The sequence below is a fragment of the Amblyomma maculatum genome, chromosome 6 (genome assembly GCF_055883805.1).
Source record: "Amblyomma maculatum isolate TAMU_Amacu chromosome 6, ASM5588380v1, whole genome shotgun sequence".
In the NCBI taxonomy this organism is placed as follows: Eukaryota; Metazoa; Arthropoda; class Arachnida; order Ixodida; family Ixodidae; genus Amblyomma; species Amblyomma maculatum.
The window spans coordinates 35,317,304-35,342,889 of record NC_139349.1 but is presented as its reverse complement, the minus strand read 5'-3'; the positions used below and the strand labels follow the sequence as shown (position 1 = coordinate 35,342,889).

The window sequence follows — 25,586 nt, the reverse complement described above, 5'->3', positions numbered from 1 at the left end:
GCCCAAATTTGTGGTCTTGTCTCAGTCTGTTTCCTTGTCTTGTGAAATATAGAGGGCTGCATGATAAAAGCAGCCTCCCATATATATTTTGGCCGATGTTTTGTCTCACGTCTCTCAGAGTAACGTTGTTGTCTTTACATCATACCCGAACTGTGCTAATTAAATTTAACGAGCATGCAGATGCAATAGGCGCTTTGCGGGAGAGGGAATGCGAGAGAAAACCCCAATCTCAGAACGCATGAGTGGTTTTATCCTGATGCCTTGTACCAGTATCTGCAGTTAAGATGGCAAGGGTGCATCTTGTGAGAAACAATTTCCGCGGACGCGCGAGAATGGTAACCAACAACACCTGAAAGAAAACCTTGTTTTTGACTGAAAATACAGCCTGGCCTGGAAAACACAGCATTTTAGAAATTAATGGGAGCCATATCCACGGGCGACCGTTTCACTCATAGGAAAAGACATTTTCCTATTTTTGTTCTGGCACCTGCAAGGTTCTGCATGACCGAGCACTGCGATAAGCAGCGCCCACACTCTTTAGGAAAAGTGAATTACCAGTGAGGCTCCAAGTCATAATGATAAGCAAAGCATCCAACAAGCGCTTGCTCGTGTTCTTGTCTTCGCCCTTGTTTGGACAGCGTGTTGTGCACTGGTGCTTGTGCCGTCTTTCATGAACACAATAGCTGAAATGATTCTTGTAGAGAGGCAAATAAGCGTGCAAAAGGACCTTGCGCTTTTTTTGAAATGATAAAGAAAACCAAGAAATCGAAGATGACATGTTTCCGCATTTTTCAAGCACGGCTTGGTATAACTGCACGCCATTGGTTCATTAAGGCATAGAAAGAAACACTCGAGGATGTTTTTCCTCGTTCAGAAGACAAAACAGCAGACTTACATAGGACGCGATCCAATTTCTGTTTTATTTGGCAACGGAAGAAATACAGAAAGAAAAAAAAAAGAAAACTAGTTTGAGCACGACCTGAATGAAAAAAAAAAGTAGATGCAGGTGTGCATAGCTGTGGCTTTTGCTCGCACAAGCACGAAACGGCGGTCTTCACAAGGCGTATTTTTCTTTCCCCAAATCGCTATTGTTAAAGAAGAGTGCGATGTGCGAAGTGCGTTTTTTAATTGGTACGAGCCCGGTTACAGGTCGCAGCTGTTAGCTGCAGAGAAGAAAATACGCAGGAAATCAATTAGTGCTGAAACTTGTTGCTACAATCAGTGATCCGAGTTATATACCGTGCACCGTATGCGCGAAAGTACACGTATGCGGCTTGTTGCGCAAATACGCCTTCGTATTGCGGGCGAAGTGCCGCATCTACGTCAACTTCGAGGGCTACTATGTTGTCATTAGCTATGGCCGGTGCCCCGAGACGAGAAAATCGCAAAAAGCGCGGGCACAAAATTAACGCGTTAATCCAAAATATGTCGATGGACTGTTTCTTTGCCACGCGTGGCAAATATATACGCCGAGTCTGACAGCACGGCGGTGCTATAGGTAACTTTTTTCACTCACGGAGAATGCGCGAGAACGCGCGGCTTCTCAAACGGCGGTTCGCTCTCGTTTCACAGAGCTTACTTTCGCGACTGAGCGCGGCCGCCTCTCCTGTCGTTAGGCCTCACATCGGGGTGCTTGGAACTACGTGAAGCATCCGCTAAATACATTCTTCCTCGCTAACAAAATACATCGGCCAGCGGCGGACCTGCAAAGCGCCGGCTGGCTTATGAAACTCTATCTCTTTTCATCCCGCACTCCCCTCCCCACCACGTTGGCGAACCTACTCGTGTACGCGCGGTCAGCGGAAGAAACTAGCAGCGTCGTCTTCGACTCTCATCTCTGGCGCTCGCGCGTTCGTTCGATCACGTGACTCGTGACGTTATCAGCGTAAAGCGACAGCATCGTCACCTTCGTTCTTTGAAATTTCCCTTTGGGTTGCTGACTGGCTACAGTTTTCTATGTCATGTGGGCTCTAAAGTCTCTACGGGTCGGATCTCTCATGGCAGCAAGGCGACACCGTGCGCAACGTGCCGGCGGATCTCCGACGCCTGGAAGGCCAGTCAACGACGCCAGTCTCGTAGGGTGCGCACAGCCCAGTTGTTTCCCGGCACACCGCAGGCTGCGCACAGGCCGCGCGACGCTTCTTGAAACGCGGCGCATTGGCGGGTTACTCGAAGGTGGCAGCCGTGTCGTAGCCAGTGGCTTCCTGCAGAGAAGAAAAAAGAAAGCTTGAACGGATGATTAGGTAACGTCACACAGATTTCAAGAGGATCGCGTCGTCAGTGTAGCCTTCGTTAATTGTAACGGGTTTGACCGACACCACCGAGATCTTGACAAGGCCTGCGCACCGCAGCAGTATACGTCACGACAGGCGGAGGGCGATAAAGTACCAGCAAATGAAGTTGCGTGAGCGAATCTGAGTCGAGTCACATGATGTCATCTCGCCCTTTTACCCAAGCCTGTACGCGCAGATTCAGTGGCTGATCCTTTATCGCTCATCCGCTTGTCATGACGTTCGCTGATGGGAGAGAAGGTGATGCAAAGGCCTTGTTAAAATCTCGGGGGTGTCGGTTTGACGGGCTGCACGTCTCCTGACCTGTCGGTCACGTGACCATTTAAAATAGGCAGTGCAGCTTTGATACGCGATAGCGTCAAACTTAATGCGCACGACAACACCGGACATACTAGGAACTGGGGTTGTGATTACGTATGTGCGATTTTATTGAGTCACATGATCCATCGACCACAGCCTCGCCGAAGACGTGACCAACTGGCCACATTACCTTGATGTTGATAACGTAACTTATGCACACGGCGAAAACGAGGTCGGGGGGATGGGGGTCATGCTCATGTATGGTGCTTAATGAGTCGCAATAACAACGTGTCATATGGCTCACTTGTCCCGTCAGCCATGGATTATGTGACCTTGATGTGGGATGGCATTTTGTACGGTATACAGTCTCGGTATCCTGAGAGCGGTAGCCTGGCACTAGCAGCTAACGCTGTAAAGAGGAGGGTACAATGGCAAGTTTTGCAGTGCTATACTGAGCGCAACATCTCGCCACAGTGTCGAGCTGACCGCACCGATGGGGTCAAGCGATTGATGGGACAATGGGAGTTCACGATCATATGAAGGGGTTCCACATATTTCGACGCCTGGGAGATGTGTAAGCTTGTGCTACCATTTGTTCTCAGTAGAATAGCCGACGTCTTTACGAAATAGAGCAGTAAGTTGGGCTAGTTAGTGGATGCTCATTTTGGAAAAGGGTAAGCGTGGTAGAAAACGCGGACAACCTAAACAGAAGTTAACTGCATCCACGCAGATCCACTAATTAATTTTACTAAATAAAAGATGACATTTATACAGCCATATATACAGACATATATACAGTTTACATTAGGTAGCGAAATACTCGAAGTAGTAGGCGAATATGTCTACTTAGGACAGGTAGTAACCGCAGATCCGGACCACGAAAAGGAAATAACAAGAAGAATACGATTGGGATGGAGCGCATTTGGCAAGCACTCGCAGATTATGACTAGCAGCTTACCGGTATCGCTCAAGAGGAAAGTATACAACAGTTGCATCTTGCCTGTACTCACCTACGGGGCTGAAACGTGGAGGCTAACCAAGAGAGTTCTACTTAAGTTGAGGGCAACCCAGAGGGCTATGGAAAAAAAATGGTAGGGGTACCATTAAGAGATAGAAAGCGTGCAGAGTGGGTCAGAGAAATAACTCAAGTTACCGACATTCTAGTAGAAATTAAGAAGAAGAAATGGACATGGGCAGGGCATGTAGTGCGAAGAGAGGATAACCGATGGTCGCTGAGGGTAACAAACTGGATTCCAAGGGAAGGAAAGCGTAGCAGGGGGCGGCAGAAAGTTAAATGGGCGGATGAGATTAAGAAGTTCGCAGGGGTCAAGTGGATGCAGCTAGCACAGAACCGAGTTAAGTGGAGAAGTATGGGAGAGGCCTTCGCCCTGCAGTGGGTATAATCAGGCTGATGATGATGATGATATACAGCGAAAAAAAAAGAAAAACCAAGTGCCCAGCGCTATTAATTCGCCATCGTCACAGCCAGAAATTCCGCACCTCACGATTTGCAACATGATAGAACATGTACACCAGTTTTTCTTTTTATAATATACGCCGTGAAGAGCTTGGTGTACAAGGTTCCTTGCTCATGTACAATATGTCGGTTATATCTAGAAAGAGAGTACGGAAGCAGCGAAAGAGATGCGAAAGGATAGAACCGGCGCTGCTCTATGGCACTGATGCGCTGTTGCAATGGGAGGGTACCCCGTTTACGTACCTCCAGATATTACTCAAACTTTTGGCAACGCGGCCACTTTTAGCCTGATGCTACATAACATATGTTCTCCAGACTGAAAACGGTAAAGACGTACTTTCATAGCCGAGCAGCTCAGAAACGAAGGAGCGAGTTCGTCCACCTGTCAGCTTATCGGATGTGAGTTAGTGCTTAACGAAACTCGAAGGTTAATTATCACAAATCCATGACGAATTATGGCTACTGCTTGATAAAAAAGACATTCTCTTTCGCAAGAACAATCTTGTTGAAAAAAAAAAAAAAGAACAGCGCCGTATATTGTGCTTATATTTTGATTTTTTTTTTCTCGGTCACTAAAAGCTGCAGTGCTGCTGGTCATGATTACTCATAGTTGTGTAGAGATAGCTGAGATGCTCCTTTTGTGCGGAAAATATTTGCATTTGCCTGCGTGATGAGTTCCATATTTTGTTACTGTTTAAACTGCAAGCAGTCCCTTGACCACTGTCTCATGTGTTGTCTGCCACGGTCAAAGGTTTGCGATGTTTTGCACACGCTACCCCTTTGAGATCTGTGCATTCTTTTGCCTTTTGTTGTCCCTTTTCACATGACGGTTCATGGAGCAGTGTACATGAAATCTGAAAGAATTGGCATCCTCCTGTAGGTATTGATTTCTCCTTCAGTGTTTCATTGGTTATTACACGAAGCGTGAGATAAATTGTACGTTTCCACTTGAGCCTTTCTCGGTTTCGGGGGACGGCTTACTGCGTCTCTTCCTTTGACCAGGGCATGCGATTTGGTTCTTGCTTGCCAAAATGCACGAGATATGTATATCAGAGGTGCATCTACGAGGAAACATTAATTTTATTCCCCTCTGAATTCTTAAGCGTCTGTGTGGAAAACGCCTTGTCTTATTCACGTTTAAACTAATTTTAAACGAACCCTGGCCTAGGCGGCCGCTTTTCGATGGAGGCAAAAAGCAAGGCGCCCGTGTGCTGTGCGATGTCAGTGCACGTTAAAGAACCCCAGGTGGTCTAAATTTTCGGAGTCCTCCACTACGGCGTCTCTCATAGCCTGAGTCGCTTTGGGACGTTAAACCCCACAAACCAAACCAAACCAAACCAGACCAAACCAAACCAAACCTTTCCCCCCCCCCCCCCCCCAAAAAAAAAAAAAAAGAAAGAAAAATTCTTGTTACATGCGTAAACAAAGGAGACAAAAAGGAAAGATTGGGAAGTTAACCAGGTAAGACCCATGTGGCTAACCCCGATTCGTGTAGACGCACCGTACTCTTGGGAAGGAGAGAGAAAGATAGAAAGGAGGAATGGCAGGGACAGTGGACCGCGTCATGGAGGACAATTGAAAGGAAAAAGTAGGGTGCTATGAACGAACTTCGGAAACTGTCAAGGGAACATCGCCTGGGACCTGTACGACCCTGTGCACAGCTCTATAGGAACCTCACACGGTTGCGAGGTAACACGTCAGAGAATTGCCCAACTGACCGCGTTGGCTAATGGTTTAAAAAGCCGGTAATGGCTATCGATCTCCCTTCCTCCTTCCCCGGTGGTAGACTGGAACCGGGACACGAGTGTTTCGCCATGCCGAACAAGGCGCGCTGGAACAAAGAAGACTCATCCTTGGCCAGCACCCCTATCGCTGTAGCAGCTCGCCGACATTAATTGATTCGTTAATGAGAACCGCTAGGCCGATCAATCCGCGTCCCGCTGAGGTGCGACAAGCGAAAGCGGTGCTGGCGATTCTCCGGGCGCTGAATGTGGTTGAATCGAGCGGCAGGGAAGAAGATTGGACGGGACCGCGTAAGCCAATATTGCGATGAGATCCCCACGTGGGCGGCGAATGATTACCGCCGTAAGCAGATCGCCGCCCGGCAATTCGATGCCGAGTGTTAAACGAGTGAACACAGATTTCTAATTACCGAGAGCGATTCCGCAGAACTATGTTTCGTCTGCACCAGCTCACCGAACGATGGCAACTTCAACACTGAGTGTGAAGCCTATACGGGCGAAACTTTTAAAACTGCTGAAACTTGTCCTGGTAGCTCATTCACCCTCCGTTAAGCCCTAGAGTGTTGCTGCTTTCTTTCACAGCGGGCGAACTTTGATGGAAGTACCCCTTAGAACCAGCCATAGAGAGCAATTAGTCGTTCAGGCACGGTTTTTAAATGAAAATGTATTCAAGCGCATTATTGCGGTCATTCAGGCCTACAGGTATGCCCTGCCCTTCCGCGTATCGCCGTTCCAGAAGGTCACTAGGAGATAGTTTGCTGCTTACTCGTGTAGCAGACATACATGGCAAAATTACTTTTGAAAAGGAATTAAATTACATTACTAATTACTTTGCTGAAGATTGCAGAAAAGTAATTAAATTCCATTACTCATTACTGCTTCCCCAAAAGTAACAAAATTGCATTACAATTACTTCTACTTAGTAATTCAATTACTTTCTAGTTTCCATAAAAGCAAAAACTAAGTAAAGCTATTAAACAAAACAACTTGTTCTCCAGAGTATTCTAGTTCTGCTCAATTCTGTCTCCTTTTGCCAATCCGTTACGCTGGCTTCGGATTGCAGCACGTCGTTCCTGCTTTCGCGCCCTCTACTTTGTTGTCTATTGAAGGAGTGATGGCGCACTTTAGTAAAGGTAATTTCGACAGGAATTCATTACTTTTGCTGCGAAATTACTACCAAAAAGTAATTCACTACATTACTAAATTACCAAACTGAAAAAATAATTCATTACATTACAAATCACCGAGAAAAGTAATTAAATTACAGTAATTCCATTACTGTCATGTCTAGTAGCAGAGCATCTATAGCACGTATTAAGCTGTGAATATTGCACGTATTAGGCTGTGAATCTGTGAAAGGTAAGGAGGGCACCTTTCCTTATTTGTCGACATTTTTAACTCCCAACTATTACACCCCAAAGTTTGAAACTATTTGTCAAGCAACGATCAAGGTCTTTTCGACTGAACATGTCTACACTGGTTTCGCATGACGCTAGCTTCTCCCGCACACCTTGTCACAGGCAGGGCTGGATTAACAATGATAAGGATCCCCGATTGAAAAATGAAATAAAAAGGAATTAAGAGGGCCCCTACAATCACCCACCACCCTACGCCATCCCCTGTTGTCATGCTTGAGACTTGATGCTTTTTAGGATTTCCTGCAGCAATATTTACTTTGAAGAATCTGCGGGCTGTTTACGAACGTCGCATGAGCATATATTTTTCTGCAGAGCTCACGAACAGACTGGCATCTAGACTGAGCTATTCTAGGAAATGAAAGGACACATAACTTCCTACCACCAAAATCAGAAATCAGAACGTGCATTCGGGAGAAATATTTTTTTGAGCGGTTAATTACTTAGTAATTTGATAGGGCAGCGCCTTAGACAGTGTTTCAGCAGAAACTGCTATATTATGCTCTATATGCTGACAAAGGGCCTTCAGTAATGCTTTTTACTCCAGACGCTGTAATAATACGGGGAGCTCAATCTTTTCGAAATGGTGGCGCCTGTAGAAAATAAATAGTTAATGAACAGACAAAATTAAATGTTTTAACACGGTCAAATGTTCATTAGTATATATTTACACTTATACAGATTTTCTACATTTACAAAGGCAGCGTATTTACATTTTGTAAATAATTTCCACTTTTAAGAGATGGAGGCACTTTTGCATGTGTCACAAACCTTTTCTGCTTTCTGTTTACAGAATGAATTTACTATTCACGATACAGCGTATGCAGCTCGTCGCACCGAGAAGCCGCCGTCGCCGTACACGACGGTGGTAAAAAATAAGGTGGGTAGGTAAAAATTAAGCGCCGCATTTAAGTGCATAATGGGACACCTTTAATAGTTCCCGTTAACAGGCTCAGCTTGCAGTTGCTGTTTCGCGCAATGCACTTTATTCTAAAATAGGGCAACATTTCAGCCGTGCTATCGCGTTTTATTTTTGCTATTTTTTACAGAAGCCTTACATGTGTACACAATGAAGAAAACGTAAGTTTAAATATTTCACAGGAAGTGAAGTTTTAAATGGGGCATGTATTCGTATAACATCTCTGCTCATTTAATTCCACATTTAAGCGAGTGAATTCAGGTATTTAAGTGTCTACAAACATTTTCGAGCATTTTGCTAGGAGAGTTTCTTGATGAACAACGTTGATCCACCAGAGAATCTCACGTTTCCAGTCGCAGCCGCGAAAAACTGCTATGGTGACCATCAGCTATGGATAGTCAAAATCTTTAACTAATAATTTGTTGCTTTTGTCACACCTTTTACTATTTAAGCTCAGTTTAGTAAAACACACAACTGACCTCAGCAGCAGTAATGACAGAGGTCAGTCGATTTACCAGCTGGTACGAGCTGACTCCAAACTGTAATTTAACAGAGTATATTTGGAGCCAGTCGGTCAGACATTAGCTCAACTAAAAAAGAAGCGAAAAACGAAGCATCTTCCTTGTCCTGTCAAAACGCTACGTTTTTCATTGAGCTAATATTCTATCTGAAAGCCAGTTGGGAGTCAATTTCCGGTGTTGTCAGCTGCAGGAAAGTAGGTTTTTGACATCAGGGTTTGCCTTGCCGTTAATGACTGTGCCTTCATCATGCGACGTCAATTTCAAATAGGCCATTAGCCGGAAGTCAAAGCTATAGTTTTGAATATTTGTTTATTTCAACCATATTTGATCAAATTTAAACACTGCTTTACGGAGGAGAGGCAGCTAACCTGTTAATAAGTGAGCCGGATGCGCGCATGCCTTGCACACAGGGCAGTTTGTAAACGTCACACATGCACTTCTTTACCAAAATGCGCCAAGTGTACAGGACTGTTGACTAAGGAGCAGTCGGCGACTCTCTATAAGCTTCTAGCAGCCACACCTGTGCAACCAGGAGCTCTTAGTCAGAGTGCTCCAAATAATGCTGACAGCAATGAAAGTAGGGGGTGTTCTTAAAGGTACTATGGACAAAATTATACAAGAGTGCTGCAGTCAACGACAACTTAATCTCGAGAATAATGTAAGTACATTTACGTAAGTACAGTAGTAGCCGGTCAATCTAGCCTCTGACCTACCGCGGTGAGATAATATTAAGGCGAAAGCCTTACTAGGCTATGCTGTGTGCGCAAACCATGTCGCTGGATGCGATGTCATCACCTGGTGATGTTAGCAGTCATGACCCCAAGCGAGTTGTGTGTCAGGATATAAAGAAGTTGGAATTAATGTCGAGCCATTACTCAGTAATGATAATAATTATTAACAAAATTATCATAAAGCAATATTAATAACTTATGATAGTAATATTTGCATTGACAATTAAGTAAAAATAGGGATATAACAAAATTAAAAATAAATAAAGAATAGATAAAACAAAACTAAATAATGAAGAATCCATCACGGAAGCGTTAATGCTTTCGCATTCTCACTGAGCAGTTTCTGCAGTGACCTCTGTTTTTTTTTTTGTTTAAGTTGGTTTTTTGGGACAGGAATGCGCTGCATCTGTCTCGTATTTAGGTGGACGCCTGCACTTAATTAGGTCAAGGTCATTTGGGCCCAGCGGGGCGAAATCCGAAGCAGCACCCCGAGCAGTAGAGCGTACGCTCTAATAATCAATGCATCATGCCCACCCAGGGGTGATACAAACGGATGCACCTTGTCACGCAGGTCCTGCGAGAGGTGCGACCGCAGGGGTCGCGTGATGGGCTGCTCAGGTGGAGCCGCCGCGTCGTCCATCGGCGACGTCGCGGCCCTGCGCACGGGCTCGTGCGGCTGCCGCTGCTGGCCCCCTCCCACGGTGGCCGGCGGGGGCGCCGGCGGGACCCGCTCGTCGTCGTCCTCGCCCTCGGTGCCGGAGGCGGCCGCTGCCGAGCCATTGTGGGCGGCTTTGACTCTGGCCTGCCTGGAGCCGCCCCTAGACACCGAGCCGCTCCTGTTGGACGTCGCCGACCGCTGCGAGGCCTGCGACCTAACCGAGGAGCCGCTTGCGCGACGGGAACAACCTGCGGGGATGGACACAGAGGTAAGTGAGGAAGAGAGTGCGCGGGAGGATGGTGGTTTCACTCTTATGCCGCTCGGATGTTAAACCCGAACTGCTAAGGCCGCGCATCGGCGGATTTAAAATTCAAGAGACACTCATCTCATACCCGTTATGCAAGCCCACCTGGTGGAAATAATTCAGGAGGACTCGATTGAGGCTCCTCTTTCTCGCTTTTTTCTTTGTCCGAGTAATTCAGTCGCGTTCATGACGCTGTTGAGATGTCCACCGAGCGGAAGACAGTTGCTGCGCCTTACCTTACCTCAAAAATCAATGCAAAGCAGTACTTAAGAGGATGGCTTTAATTAGAGACTAATTATGGCCTCGTAAAACCGAGCTCTAGGGAAAGCGCACTCGTGCAGTGGAAACCTTTCCTCGGGGGTTCCGTCTAAGCCGAAAATGTCACTTTTGACAGGAACTTTGTGCCATAGGAAAATATCTGTTACTGGCAACACATGTAAACACTCATAGAACACTATTTCTTGGCGCGCTGTTCGATTTCAGAGGCATCTATGACATCTCAATTTCAAGGCACCAATAGCCCAGAAACGATTTGCTTTGATAACGGCTGAAATAATAACTATGGAACTGGTTAAAAATATCTTCAAAGTACAGTGAAGGTTAAAGAAGAATTAATCTTATAGTTGCATATTTATGTTACATGCAAAAACTATAGGTGACAGAGCATATTACAAAAAAAGAAAAAAGGCTAAGAATTGGCGGGTAAATTTCACTGCACAATGTTTCAAGTGAATGGACCGCTCTGTCATTACATGTACCCATTGCTGGCTGGGCTCGCAGCATATTGCGATTAGGTGGCCCCTCGCCAAGCTGCACTAACTAGAGACGGCCTTGGATCTCACCCTTCTGAATTCCCTACGAGGATGATCATATCGCTAATGATTCCTCTGCGCATTGCCGACAAGATCACCGTTTACGGCGGCAGAGATTTTGACGTATAGATATACCGAACAAATCATTCGAGGTAAATCGTTGCAGTCGAAAGAACATACCTACCTACGATTGGGCAAAGAAACGACTCGCGATTCATAAGATGTAATTACACCTCCAACTAGTTTCTCATTTGAATACTTGTACTCCCCAGCTTAATGAACCTCGGCCAGGGCAGGAAATTAGAAGGCCCGTGATCCGAACCAGATCACGCTTCAAGGTTGGCCGTTCAATCAGCGTGTTAAAATGTCAACCAGCTCCATGCGTTCACGCGGTACAAGGAGTCGCACAGAAACCAGATCAAGGCGGCCGTGGCCGGCCCTAATTTGACGACGGCCAAAATGGGAGACCGGAATCAAATCTACAGCAGCTCCTCCCGGCGGTTAATGGACTTAACCTGTAGCTGCACAAAGAAAGAAAGAAAGAGTGAAAGAAAACTAAAATAAAAGGACATCTAATGGGCTGAAGTAATAAAGGTAAGTTCCGCTGAAATTAATGCTGTACAGGCAGACGGAAACGTACGCCCGCTCCTCCTTAACTCCGTTTCCTTGTTCAAAAAAAAAAAAAAAATATATATATATATATATATATATATATATATATATATATATATATATATATATATATATATATATATATATATATATATATATATATATATATATATATATATATATATATATATTTATGCACCTAGAGGCACTAAGATTGGAAATAACTCGAAAAAGGCGGGCATCAAATTGCCCCAAAACGCTGGCTACCGAACAAACACACCCTTAAGGAGTTGTTGATGGTAATTTCTTGCCGGAGTCATTATTGGCAGTCTTGTTCCGTTCGAAGACCCCCCCACACCCCCCCCCCCCCTTTGAAAAAAAGAAAGAAAAAAAAGAGGAAATAGGGAAGGAGGCGCTTTGAGAAGAGACGCAGGAGAAACTTCGTTTGTTTATTTGGTGGCTCTGAATTATTTATTCAGCAGCCAGTTCAGGCCCAGGGCCATGACTCTGCGAAAGCAGCCCGCAGTTTCATACACTCGCTTTCATTTTTGTCTAATCAGACGGGACAAGCAATTCAGCTGGAAGGTGAATGTGTGACCGAACGGTTGATTAACTCCAGATAGGAAAAGAAATGAAAGGGGCAGCGCTCGAGGTGGAAGTCGAGGGATAAGTTAAACACCAAAGAAGATAGCGTCCAATTAACTGCCGTGGCCAGCAGTGATGACAAGAGAGCCAATAAGGAGAGCAAGGAACTGATTGACGGGATAACAAAGCGAGAAAAAACAAAACAAAATGAGGCGGGGTACAGAAGCGTTTGAAAGCGTTCTGAAAAAAAAAAAAAAAAAAAAAAAAAACACGAAACGAGTTTCGTAGTAATTGAGCGGAAGGTTCGTGTGACACGTAATCAGTCCAGGCTAAGGCGAATGCACTTCACTCGGGCAGTTTTTATGCAATGTAGTCACGTGCGCTGCTTTGATATGATGCTGTATTGAATGTAAGTGAGAAGGTAATTGAAAACGCTGCCTAGTTAGCATATTTTGGTACATAGTGTCACCACCGCTACATAATGAAGAAACCGCACTTCATTTCGTTATGCGCCCTACCATTCGTGGCCGAGGATTGGCTAGCAAACATCTTCACGAGCGGCCAGCATGGAATTTGCACACTCGTGCTGACGAACTATGTTCCATGATCACTACGTAAGTATATAAAAAAAAGATAACTTTTGCTGTTCAGTTCTATAAATAATATGCAGCTTTTGATTCATGCGCTGCGGGCAAATGGCCGGAGGAATCTGAGACACTCGACAGAGAAACAACCAGGATTTCGAAGACGCGGCTGTAATTATTTACACACGTGCAGCGAACTAAAAACATCTTAATAACATGCTTGTCGCGAAAACAGCGCACGCGAAGAGAGAGCAAAGTGCCCAAGGCAAGAAATGTTTCACATAGTTCCCTTGTTGCTGTGGAAAGAACCAAGAGAGACGTGTGCTCGACAAAAAGTGCGCTCGCTTTTGTTTTTGCATCATTTCAAACCTCTTCCCCTCTCCCAAACAGCGTGCACAGCGATGCATGGTGCGTGGGTAGCTGCTTGCATGACTGCTTTCAAGCCGCAGGCAACGCCCGCGACAAATGCATTCACTTTGCCCTAACTTACGATGCTTATTCTTCCGTTTTTCTTCGTAAACATAGAAGCTTTTTGACAGCAGCGCCTCTGGCCTTCATGCCATGCGTCCTGGTACTCGCAGTCAGTCGAGAGAGCGACGCTTGAGTAAACGAATGCTACTTTGTCATCCTTAGACTTTTTGTCCTAGATGGCTGCTTTTTGAAGAAATAATCTGGCTGCTCTCGGTCTCGTTTGCTTGGAAAACAGTTTTCGCTGTTGCATGGGCGCTCTCATCTGTAATATATACATGTCACCGCAATGTGTATGAAGTTCGCTACTCGACGCTTCAGAAAATTCACGAAAATTAATGGGTGCAGGTCGATTGCTGTGTCTCCTTTTTTGTCTCAGTAGGACAGCCATAAGAGAGAGCAAGAGAGAGAGAAACGGAAGCCGAAATCGGAGATGCAGGGAGAATCACCTGGCGATGTCTTCTTTAGGCTACTTTAATTAGGGAAAGGCGAACAATGGGGAGGGAGGAAAGGAAGAGAGGATAAGAAAATCAATTTTGAATGGTTCCATTACGGTGGGCGTACACAGGTGTGCGCACTGTGTGATGCATTCCACAGCCACATAAAAGGTGGCTAAACCTGTTTAGGGAGAGGATGTCCAATGTGAAAATAGCTGGTGAAATATAATCCCTCAAACCGTTAGAAGCTGGCCAGTCACTGCGGTTTCAAGATTTTGAAAAAAAAAACCAGGGAGTCTAACACCAGTAAAATGCCTCGAGTTGTCCAATACTGCAAGGCGTCTAGAAGAGGGCAAATTGCGTTCACCTGTGTCCCCGGAATTACGGGGGCCGATGACGGGTTGGATGAGTTAGAAGAGCTCCTCAAGTTCTCCAGTCTACACTGAGGAACCTCGAGTGGAAGTAATGGTGTAAGCGCTGATCAAGCATCAGTACAAAAGGAGTTCTGACGTTGTCCCTGACCGTAGAGCGCGGACTAGTCACACTCAGCCATGGTGGCACGTGGGGACGCTCCGGACGCGGCCATCTTTCGACTACACCTCATTACTTCGTAGCATTTGCAACATCTAAGAACTTTTCAATTGTAGGACTTGAGCACACTCCTCTTGCCGCAGAAAGCACTGAGGTAGCCCAGTTTCTTGCACTGTGAAATTAGGGGAGGGGGGGGGGGGGCGGGGTTGGAATGTATCGCCGCACTGTATGACGAAAGCGGCATACCATCACGCGTGGCAAGATTTTGTCGTTTTTTTTTTTAATATATGCAGTTTTCACATCGCGAGATTAGAAGAGGCGGGAAACTTTGTCTCGATGTTTCTTTTGCCGTCCTCACGAGGATAGGCAAGTCGCCTTTTGTGATTGACTCGTTGACATCGTAGATAACACTAGTAGATAACTTTTTGCTGAGCGGGAATACCTGTACAGACTTATATGTCCCTGAGTTAAGGGACGCCCCGCAATGATTTTAGCGCAGCCGCTTGGTGGATGCCTACTGCAATGATGTTTTTTCCCCAAATGACTCGAACACCTTTAGTTTCATCACGCACAAGGGGTACAGGCTGCACTAAGGCGACTTTTTTTTTTTTTTTTTTTTTTTTTTTTTTTTAAGCCATCTCGCGTTGTCAGTTGCATGCATAGGGAAAGATAAGGATTGTGTGTGCCATTGTTTGACCATTTGTTTGCATAGTGGACTCAGTCAACGACAGTGTAGCTCTTAATAGCTTTCTCTTGGTCTTCCGGCTGACGTAGGTCTCAAAGCCGTCTTCGCACCTGTCCTCGCTGAGGTACTCCACGTCACTTGAAAAGCTACAACGCATCCTAGACGAGGTCGAGGAAGTGCTTGATGGATGCCCAGGACCAATGCCGATGCTGGCCCATATATCTACTGCTGTATGACGGGGGTCGGGGGTCGGCGTTCTCATGACACACATGAAAAAAGCAGCAGAAGCCGCTGGATAAAACGGACGACTTTACAAAGGGCTGATGGATGCTGCCATATTAGGTGCCGGGCTTCTCTCGTAGCACAGGAAAGAGTTGACGACTGCCTACCTTAACAGCCCGATTACTGTGCAAGAACAATATATATATATATATATATATATATATATATATATATATATATATATATATATATATATATATATATATATATATATATATATATATACATACATATACATACGAATTATTCGTCGTCATACTTACGCGCCACCCAAACCGAGAATGAATTGGCTGCAAGCTAAGGTGTTTTTCGATAAACCTTCGTGAATGATGGCTGAAATGTTCGAAAACTTTTCCTCAGGCCCTCATTAAAGAATGTAACCAATAGCTACTTTTTCGACGAATTCGCAATGCAGCAATGTCTCTCGTGTCGAATTCCTCCCCGATGGTCTGATACAGCGCAATATGATACTTTTGAAAAAAAAAAAAAAAAGAAAAGTGGGGCTAAACTTACAATTGCGAGAGAAGTTACTTTATTTTTTTTTTTTTTTTGAAACATCGCGTGGCGGCTTTGAGTAGAAAACCAATTTCAATGACCTTGCTTTATTAAGGACGGTTTCAAAGTTTTGCGCAGCCTCCGTTTGAAGGTGCCTCATTTACACTTCGTACTTGGATGACTTCGCTCTGTTTTTGAACTTTACAGCGTCCCAGCAGCACAAGCTTAAAATTGACTTATGCATACGCTTAGTTTCTCAGTAGGTTAACCTTGAGAGCTTCGAGCTTCCTTTAAGCTGCTTAATGTCTTAAAAGTATGTTATAAACAGTGGCCTTCTCGCACTTTTTTCATCAACTACATACCTGTGACATGCGAAAAAATCTACATCAGCCAGACTGTCCGATGTATTAATGATCGCTTTGCAGAGCATAAACGCGATTTGAAGAATGGGGAAGGATCCCATTCACCATACCATTGTAAAATCAGGGGTGGAAAAGACTTGTGCGAAGCGAGACTAAAGGATACAAAAAATGTCAAACAAAAGTAGAGATAAGATATCTGGTCAATTGCTTGAGGCATGCATTATCAACGAGAAAGGTATATGATTGTGTGAGCTTATCACCCATTGCAATGTACAATAATGAAAAAGGCCTTTTTGTTTTTTTAGATAAAATGCGGTGAGACACACGCGTGCCTAGATTGTGCGCTCTGGTTAGCTTGACCCTGGCGTGCTTGTTTGTTTCCTCTTCACCATCTTGATTCTTTCGCCTTATATTCACTACCATCCGCGGTGACTAAACAGTTGTAAGTTGCGCCTGTCCCGTGTATCTTTCTGTGTGTCGTCTGTTTTGAAGTGACATCCTTTCAAGTAATATATTTTGAGTGGCCGCTTCACATGCTTCATCAAATTTACTAGTACATTATAAGGATAAACTTGCCAGCCTTGCAGTTTAGGTCGCGCATGGAAGGCTTAAAGAGAGGCACCAAAATCGATTATAAACGCATTCTATTGCCTGGCGACGCGGAAACATGTTTATACGCATATATGACTTTAAGGTTGGAGAAGTCTTTAGCCTCAAGCCCCACCTTTCCTTTGCTTTAATATAGAAAAAAAAAAAACTTAAAACAAAAGCTAAGAAATGTCAGAGGCTAACCGGCCGCAATTAATTTTCTATCGCGCATGCACCACTAGAGAGGTATACTTAGGGTTGCTATACTAGTGCGCAGAGCATAGACAATCGAATAAGAAAAAGAATCCGCCAAAAAGAAATAGAAGTGACTATAGGGTTAGCAATGAGGGCATGACGCGCAGAGAAGAAGCCAAGCTCTGGATGCTCTGTTGAGGGTCGTTAAGATTGATCGCGGCGCCGCTGGTAATTAGATTTCGGGCCGTTACCGGTGAGCTAGCCAACATAGCAGCAGCTGCGACCGCGAGGAATCAGACATTAGCCGTCAGCTGACGAGCCTCGCGATCGAAGTCCCGAAGATGGCCTGCTGAACGAGCATTTGCCCATTCGCTACTCTTCACTCATGATTATGCGCGTCAGTGGCATTGGACATATGTGCCGCTGGCTTGTAGGATGCGTAGGACACCCGCGCGACTGGCAAAACATTGTGGTGCGATGCGAAATGGTTGTTCAGCTCGGCCACCGAAGTTGGAAATGACACGGACCGAAATGCTCCGTTTTATAAGGAATCAATAAACGTAGAAATATAGTTGTAACGGCGGAAAGGCAACAAAGCATATAACGAACTCATAACAGAAATAGGCACGGAACTCGCAGTGCTTTAACATTTCCGCAAGTAAGGAGGCCTAAGTGGGGCCCTGTAAATTTTAAGTGCGAACTTGCTGGCATAGTTTTATTTGTGATGGTCAGCAAGAAGATTTCGTAAGAAGCAAAGCAAGAAATGAAGCAAGAAATGAAGCAGTGGCAATCATTGATGTCAGAAGAGCAGGTTTGACGCGCTGTCGCCATTCATCATTTCTGCTTCCTGTTGTTGCCCCAGAATCTTGAACTGTGATTATAGAAATAGAGGGACAGTGAATCTCGGAGAAACGTTTGGGCCTAAAAGATAACGAAGAGAAAAACATATAAATGAAATAGAAATGCGAGGTAACTGTCCCACTCTCTGTTAACAACCGACTGGGGGGATGAATACAAGAAAGGATACATAAATTTTTGTCTATGAGGAATGGAAATTAATAGTAAGTGTGTTATTCAAGGTAGACCACCATATAACGCCGGGAAGAAAGCGGAGAAGCGAAAGGTCGAAGGCAGTGGAGAAATATTTAGGCCGTTTGAGGTTCTTTAATGTGGTCTGATATTGCACACTATCAGAGGGACTTTTATAGTTCACAATCTCGAAACCAATTATTGCGGCTGGCATTCGAACCGGCACATTGTGCGGCTCGTATGGGTAAGAGAGATCAGTGCAGGTAAGTAAGTGCTATGCGCGGTCCTAATTAGGCGTTCCAGGATAGGCGGACATTCACATGCTTAGTGAAGGTATGCTTCTTCAAAAGAGCTACAAATGTTGATTTTGGCAACTACCACCCAAAAGTCGTCACTGTTGTTCGGTGAAATGATCGGGAGAAGATAAGTAAACAGCAAGACGATCGACAGTTGCCTTCTGTTGGATTTAAGGAGGCGTAACCACGTGTATTGAATGCAGTGGCGAGTGCAGCAGCTAGCGAGAGAACACAGGTGGCAGAGAAAACCCAGCCCTGCATTTGCAATGACGCCTGCAACTGTGGTTAAGCGATAACGGAAATGTAAAATAAATGTAGGAAAAGCTAAATAAAAAAAAAACAAAAACAAAACACTGCTGCACCTTCGATTAGTGTGCAGAAATGTCACAGTTCGGATAAATCTTGTCACCAGGGGCCTGGAGCAGTGTCTGAGAGCAATACACCGGCGAATATCATGCATAGTTCTAGGAGTGTCTACTGGCAGACTGTCAAACCGCCAACTCTGTTGGTGGGCGAGCAAAGCTGCATACCGGGGCTAGGAGTGAAAAAGAAAGAAAACAACAATATATTGTCTTCCCCTGTTTGGACATTTCTCAACGAACTGCGGCAATGTCCGTTTACGTGATGGAAATACGATTTTGTGGCAGTCGTCTAGCAGCCGCAGCTTGGGTTGAGGAGACGACAGCGTGGGAGACAGCACGATGGGAGAGAACGCGCAGAAGTGGATAAGCTTCCAGACGTTTCTTTATAGATCTCCCTCTGCTCGCCGACAGAACCCGTGCTTTTTTTTTTCTGTCATTCTATCGAAGTTATCGGTGGAGGTATATAACGTGGTCCAGTTGTATGAAATGCGTGCCATAGTCTGAATTTCTGGCACTGAAAAAAATAATTCAAGAGACTGTGATCCAGAAACAATGCTAGGTTTACGCTGTAAAAGTGACAGGTGGCCCGATGACCGAGCCAAACAATTGGGAGGTCTCGGCCAACTGATATTTGCTACCGCGTTGCTGCAGCACCCGGCTGTGTGGCGAAACGCGCCAAACTGGAACGGTTAGGCCGCATTCAAACAAATACAAAAGCGCCAATAGGGTAAATAGAAATGAACCTTAGCTATGTCTTCAATCGCCGCTAGGCTTTAATTCACGGCAACAGCCATAGTCATCCTTCACGGATCCAGTATCCCGGATGATTCTAAAGTTACGGTAACCAAAACACACACTTTCGTGCCACACTGGAGATCAGTGCATAATTGCACCGATACTTAAACATATACGCCGTAAAGCACTCTGGAAGACGTAAGGCGAGCGTGAGACATTTACAACAAATATTCAGTGACACTTGCGCCCGATACGTGAATGCTGCGGAATATCCGCATGGCGGCTTATTCGCGATAGCTGTGGTAGACTACATATATAACCCACTAGTAAAAGCCACAATTAGGGCAGAAAGCGCGCCATACCTGAAGCCATAGCTCTGGCATCTGTCCATAAATCGTAGGACCGACATGATAAAACGGCCGACGTTATTACAGACTGAGAGCGAGCCTGCCTTTTTTATATGGCCGGAAGACTCCCCGAAAGAGCTGTAAAACGTTTTGCTGCTACCCGCCTGGAACAAACTTAAACAAATTGATTGGACACTGGGTCATGCAGGGTTGGGGTCAATTAAGTGGCTTATAACCTAGTTTGAGCGGTTAATAACCGAGGTATAGTCATTTCCGACCATAACTTGCACCCCTTTCGTCCGCACATAGCGAAAGCCTTGAAACTATACGTCTTAACCGAAGGAAAACCCTCCACCGCACAAAAAACTAAGACCAGCAGATGATATAGCTGTACGCCAAATATGAACTCATTTTAAACCTGCATAAATGCGATAAAATGTCGCAATACTTTGCCACCTTACCCTGGTGTGATGCTTGTGCCATAGTTTTTCATGTTCCATAGGAGTCTAAAAACAAACCTGAACCTCCAAAGACGTCCCATACGTCTCAGGAGTAGTGGGGTTCTACGACGTAGTGCATCCTTTGAAGATCAGCTAAACATAATTGGCCAGGTTCATGAGCAACTAGGATCGCTGGTTTCCTGGTATGAGGACCCAACACATCTGAGCATCAAGCGGGGAAGTCCTGTTTTCTGTTAAGGCCTATTCTTTTGATGCCTCTATTTTTCCATTATCGACTGCAATTGCTTGTGCCGGTGAAGAATGTCGACATAGCGTAAAATTGTTCTGCGAAGGCCACAGCGCGCTATATACAGTCACACGATGACCCAACGATGCGGCGCCTTCTGGATAGCTTACTCATTACGTTAGAGGTTGTCTTCCCAGACACTGTCTAACTTGCATCGTGGTATCATGGTAAGGGTTAATACGGAAAATGGGGTGCAACTTAATCTTTCGGGCTGTCGATCCCGAAGGTTGTGTGGTGTATACCGTATCAGCCGAAATGGTACCTAACGCTGCCGCCGTCTGTGTACGTGTCAGGCTTAGTGATAGAGGCTTATTTTATTCGTTGCGCGTAAAAACCTTAAACTGATAGTTATGCGACTGCTGTTCACTAAAGTAGACATAGATTTCAACTGGTTCCCTCTACGTTTTCTGGCACTCTCCATTTCTGAGGTTCTGCCCAGACAGAAATACTACAGAACATTTTCTGATGTTACGACAGAATTTCTGTGCGGTTTTTGACCAGAAAGTTCTTGTGACACCATAACGTTCTGTAGTTATATAAGAAATTTCTGTAGTTACATCACAAAAGTGCTACAGAACTACAGACAACAGAAATATACTACAGAAAAACTACAGAAAAGTACTGCTTAACTACAGAAGGATCTAACGTTTACGATAAAACTACAGAATATTTTGTCGTATTTTTGACACCTGTAATTTTTTTTGACTGGGTGGGCGCGGTGAAATTAAGATGATGCTTAATCATTAGGCGATGACAGTGCATTAGCTTTATGACTTCTTGCTTTTAATTGCATCTTCTATATCCTTAATCATTTTTATATTTTCTATATATGTCACCATGCATATTTCCGCTAATTCAAGGTTCTTAGCTCACTTGTCTGAGCACAAGGTCAGCAACTTTGCTCAGTCATTCTTGCTGATTACGAATTTCACAAAAATGACAATTTATTGCGGGTTATTCCCGAGGACCTTTCCTCTGAGCCGAAAAAGAGATCTTCACTCTCATCTTTGCCACTTGCCAGCCGAATCACGTAGCAGGCGTTGCACACGTATCTTCAAAACACTACGCAAGACGCCAGTTAAAGCGAGTGGTTTGCACACGGCCTTTCTTTCATGAAAACCAAGAAAGACGAGAAAATATTTATGTCTGATTGTCTTTCCTACAGTGGCGTAGTTTAAGACTGTATAGTAAAAAAAGAATTTTGTGTGCTAATAGAACCACGAAGTAAGTGGTCAAATGAGAGTAGACTGCGTGTACGTGGAAGAGGATCAGCAGGAGGAGACGCGGCCATATGGGAGCCATTAACGTTTTCGCGTCATAGAATTAAAGGCAGAACTTCAGTGTCCTCCAAATTTCTTCATAATGGGGCTTTGAACGCTTACGGATTGCTAGAGTTGCTGATTAAAATCAATCGATCAAATATAAAAACCATCAATAGTAGGGTTGCAGCTATAGACCTTCACTTGAAGAGGCTGCAGCTTTTGTCAGTGAACGGTTCCTTGAATTAGTCAGAACCGTGTAAGGCTTTCTTGCATCAATAAATTAGAAACGCCGAACACAGGTGTTGATTGCATCCCAATAACAAAGAATTAATGGCTGCCGCAATTTACGAAAAGGAAAAAAAAGTTGTCAAACTACAACTGGTTTGGTTTGGTTAGTTTGGTTTGAGAGAGACGCCGTAGTGGATGATAGCCTCGGAAATTTCGACCACCTGCGGTTCTTTAACGTGCACTGACATCGAACAGCACACGGGCGCCTTGCTTTTCGTCTCCAGCGAACACCAGCCGCCGAGGCCAGGATTCGATCCTGCATCCTTGGGCACAGAAGTAGAGCACTCTAACCACTGCATGACTATAACGGGGCCAAGCGACAACTCGCATGCTTTCAATCTTGCAAATTCACTATATGGGTGAAACAAAGCATGGTGACCTTAACGCCTTTCATTTGTGACGCTCTTACAGGGCGCCAAGTGAGCGCCCAAAGAAGTTATTTAGCGACCTTCAGCTTCTGTAATGCTCGGAAAGGCCCTTACTGTACGTAAATTAGTAAAAATTAAAAGGCAGAGATCCGCACATTCGGGCATAGCACAATATACGCCAGCGTCTCTCGAGATAACAGGAAACCGTAGCGAACCTAATTAATATACCCGTAGGAGTTCTCATTAGGTTTTCCTTGCTTTCCCTTGACTAGCTATTGCTAGTGATTTTAACGAAGGCAAGAGAGCGTACGCAAATGCAGTCGTGGGCGCGCATTAGAAGACTTTCTGAGATCGCGCGAATTGCGAATTTTTCAACAAAGGCCATTTTGAAAGGTATTTCTGTTTGAACTTTAAACATGTGCACGCGGATATTAAAAAAATAAAAAAGAGAGAAGTCTACCCACCAAAAAATCACCGTAAAAGAAAACGCAAGGAGGGTTGTGCAACGAATTTCAGACGCTATCAATCTTGATATTTCCGACGCTAATTGCATTTAACGCCTATAATCTCTTGGTACGTAGGAGAAGACTTTCAAACGGGATTACCTGCAAAGGCAAACTAATGAGTTAGCGACTTCGCGAGCACAGGGGCTTTGCGAGCTAAAGTCCTGTCAAAATACAAATTAAAGACAGCAGCCAGGCAAGGAAAATTTAACCATTATAGAATCGCACGCAATCCTATTGCAAGTAATCCCTCGATCAATATTAATGGAAAGCGCCGCCGTCATTTTAATTAATCTCTTAAGAATGTTTGCCTCTCACGTGCTCGTCTCGAGGCTGAAGAGGCTCGCAAGCTATGATGTAATCATAAAGTTAAGAGGGGAGTCATTGCACGAAACGAGAAGTATAGATCGCATATGCAAGGGCGGAGAAAATGCCTATATATATTTCACAGCAATGGATTCCTTGAAAACAAGTATTTGTTGTGATGGCGGACACCGTGGGGTTGTAGAGGCGTGTACAGGCCCATAAATAACACCGCCTGTCATTAGAATTCAGGGCGAAATCTATCGTGAACTATGAACGGAGGCATTGTGAACTGTGTGAGTAAAACTACGCGCGTAAACACATTTGTTGCGCCTGATGACGACGGCGTTGTTGCACGTTTTTTTTTTTTTTTTTAAAGAAAAGTCAGAACGCCATATGCTGCGCCGCCGGTGGTTCTCTAGCTGAATTGTGTCTACACTAAACTCAGATACACGTTACGGCGATGTTGATGTGAGGTACTATACTCGGGGACACTTTTTCTTGGCAATGGAGCCAAAGATACAGAGCCGAAACGCATAATCTTCCTACGCAGCTGAATATAGTCCCTAGTTGCATGAGCAGTTTCTGCAAAAACAAATTGAAATCATAGCGTTAGTTATTTACGGTATATTTCTTATAACAGAATCAATTTTCCGAAATGAAGCTGTTATGCCTAAAACATTTGTCTTGGTTCCACCGGGTTTTCTCGTGTGATGTCTGTCGCGGGTTTTCGAGACGCCCCGACTTTGCAAACAAGATGGCGACTGTCGCCTGTTCGGGTCGTTCCGGTTCTGGTTCGTCCACTCCGCAACGGTTGGAAGCGTTTTCACCAAACAAGATTCAAGTCAATAGTTCAAGAGACGCAGGCTGTCGAAACAAACGAAAGAAATGATCTGCAACGTCTATGCAGGCCGAAAGCCGCGCGGTCGGACTACATGGCGGAGCGACATATTTAAAGACGCCCCGCCTTCCTACCTTTGCGCTCATTGCCAAGAAAACGTGTCCCCGAGTATAGGCATTGGCAGATACAGCTTTCTTCGGCATGAGAAAAATCATACCAAAGCAAATTATTCCACTTTTTTTTGTAGCATTGGGTTCGTAGTTCACTTAGAACATCTGCACCTTCTTTTTTGCAAATGCATAACATCATGACCTACAAAAGAATGGGGGGGGGGGGGGGGGGGCAGCGAGGTGGAGGAGGGCGAAGGAGAAAAATGTGTGCTATAAGGGAGGAAAAGTTTAAATGTTTGAAGTTTAAATTAGACGTCACGTTTTACTGAAAGGTTCATGCATATACAGATCAAAGTAGATATTTATACTAGATTGAGTACCTCGCTCACTGCACTGACGTCTCTATTTATGAGACATTATTTTTACTCAGCAGCAGTTGCGAATTCAAAGCCCAGGGAAAGGTATGACACAAAGTTCTCGTATTTTGCTATTATATAATGAAAACGCAGTTTTTGTAAGCACTTCACTGTACGGAAAGATTCAAATCCTTTCGATACTTAGTATTTAACTCAGCGTTTTGGTTTTCCTTGTACTGGAAAGCGAACCTTTATTCTCTTCTGTACAATATCCCAACTTTTACAACTCTACACACACACTCTCTCTTTCACGCCTTTAGTGATTCGCACAGGAAACGAGATCATAGTGAAAAAAAAAAAAAAACAACCGTGTTTTTCTACAATATTTAGAACGACAGTTTATTTATAGCCTAGATTAGGTGGACTTATTTGAGCCAAAAGCGCAGCGGAGCTCCGTAGTTGCTGAATGTGTAGTATAGCCCTTTAGGAACCCCAAAAAACACGTATGAAAAGGTTTTAGGCTAAGAATGCTTTCTGCTCTGAATGATGTTACAAGAAAGCGTGAGATTAAAAAAAAAGTATGCTCTTAGATCGCAGCAGGGCAGTTCAGTTCAGTTCAGGCGTTCAGTCGTGTCCGACTCTTCGTGACCCTATGGACCATGTCACGCCACGCTTTCCGGTCTCTCACTATCTTCTTAACATCACATAGCTTCATCTGCAATGCCTCGAGAATGCCATCTAACCATCGCGTTCGCTGCCTACCCCTTCTCCGGCGACCCTCAACCTTTCCCAACATCAAATCTTTCTCCAGCGACTCCTCTCTTCTCATCAGATGACCAAAGTAGCTGAGCTTTAACTTTAGAATTTTACCCTCCAATGAGCAGTCAGGATTTATGGTTGACAATATCGACTGATTTGATCTTCTGGCAGTCCAAGGAACTCTTAAGAGTCTTCGCCAGCACCACAATTCAAACGCGTCAATTCTTCGGCGGTCAGCCTTTTTCACAGTCCAACTCTCGCATCCATACATCACAACTGGAAAGAC

General features: G+C 44.7%; 1 protein-coding gene across 1 annotated transcript in view; it reads right to left on the bottom strand.

The window, feature by feature from the left end:
- Positions 1 to 2,165: 2,165 nt before the first annotated feature.
- The window catches only part of LOC146185492 (uncharacterized), a 193,783-nt gene continuing 170,362 nt past the window's right edge, over positions 2,166 to 25,586 (bottom strand). The window contains exons 7-8 of the mRNA XM_084607840.1: positions 9,956 to 10,302; positions 2,166 to 2,204 (exon numbers count right to left, since the gene is read on the bottom strand). Of these exons, the coding sequence (XP_084463966.1) occupies positions 2,166 to 2,204; positions 9,956 to 10,302 (386 nt within the window). The remainder of the gene's footprint in view (positions 2,205 to 9,955; positions 10,303 to 25,586) is intronic.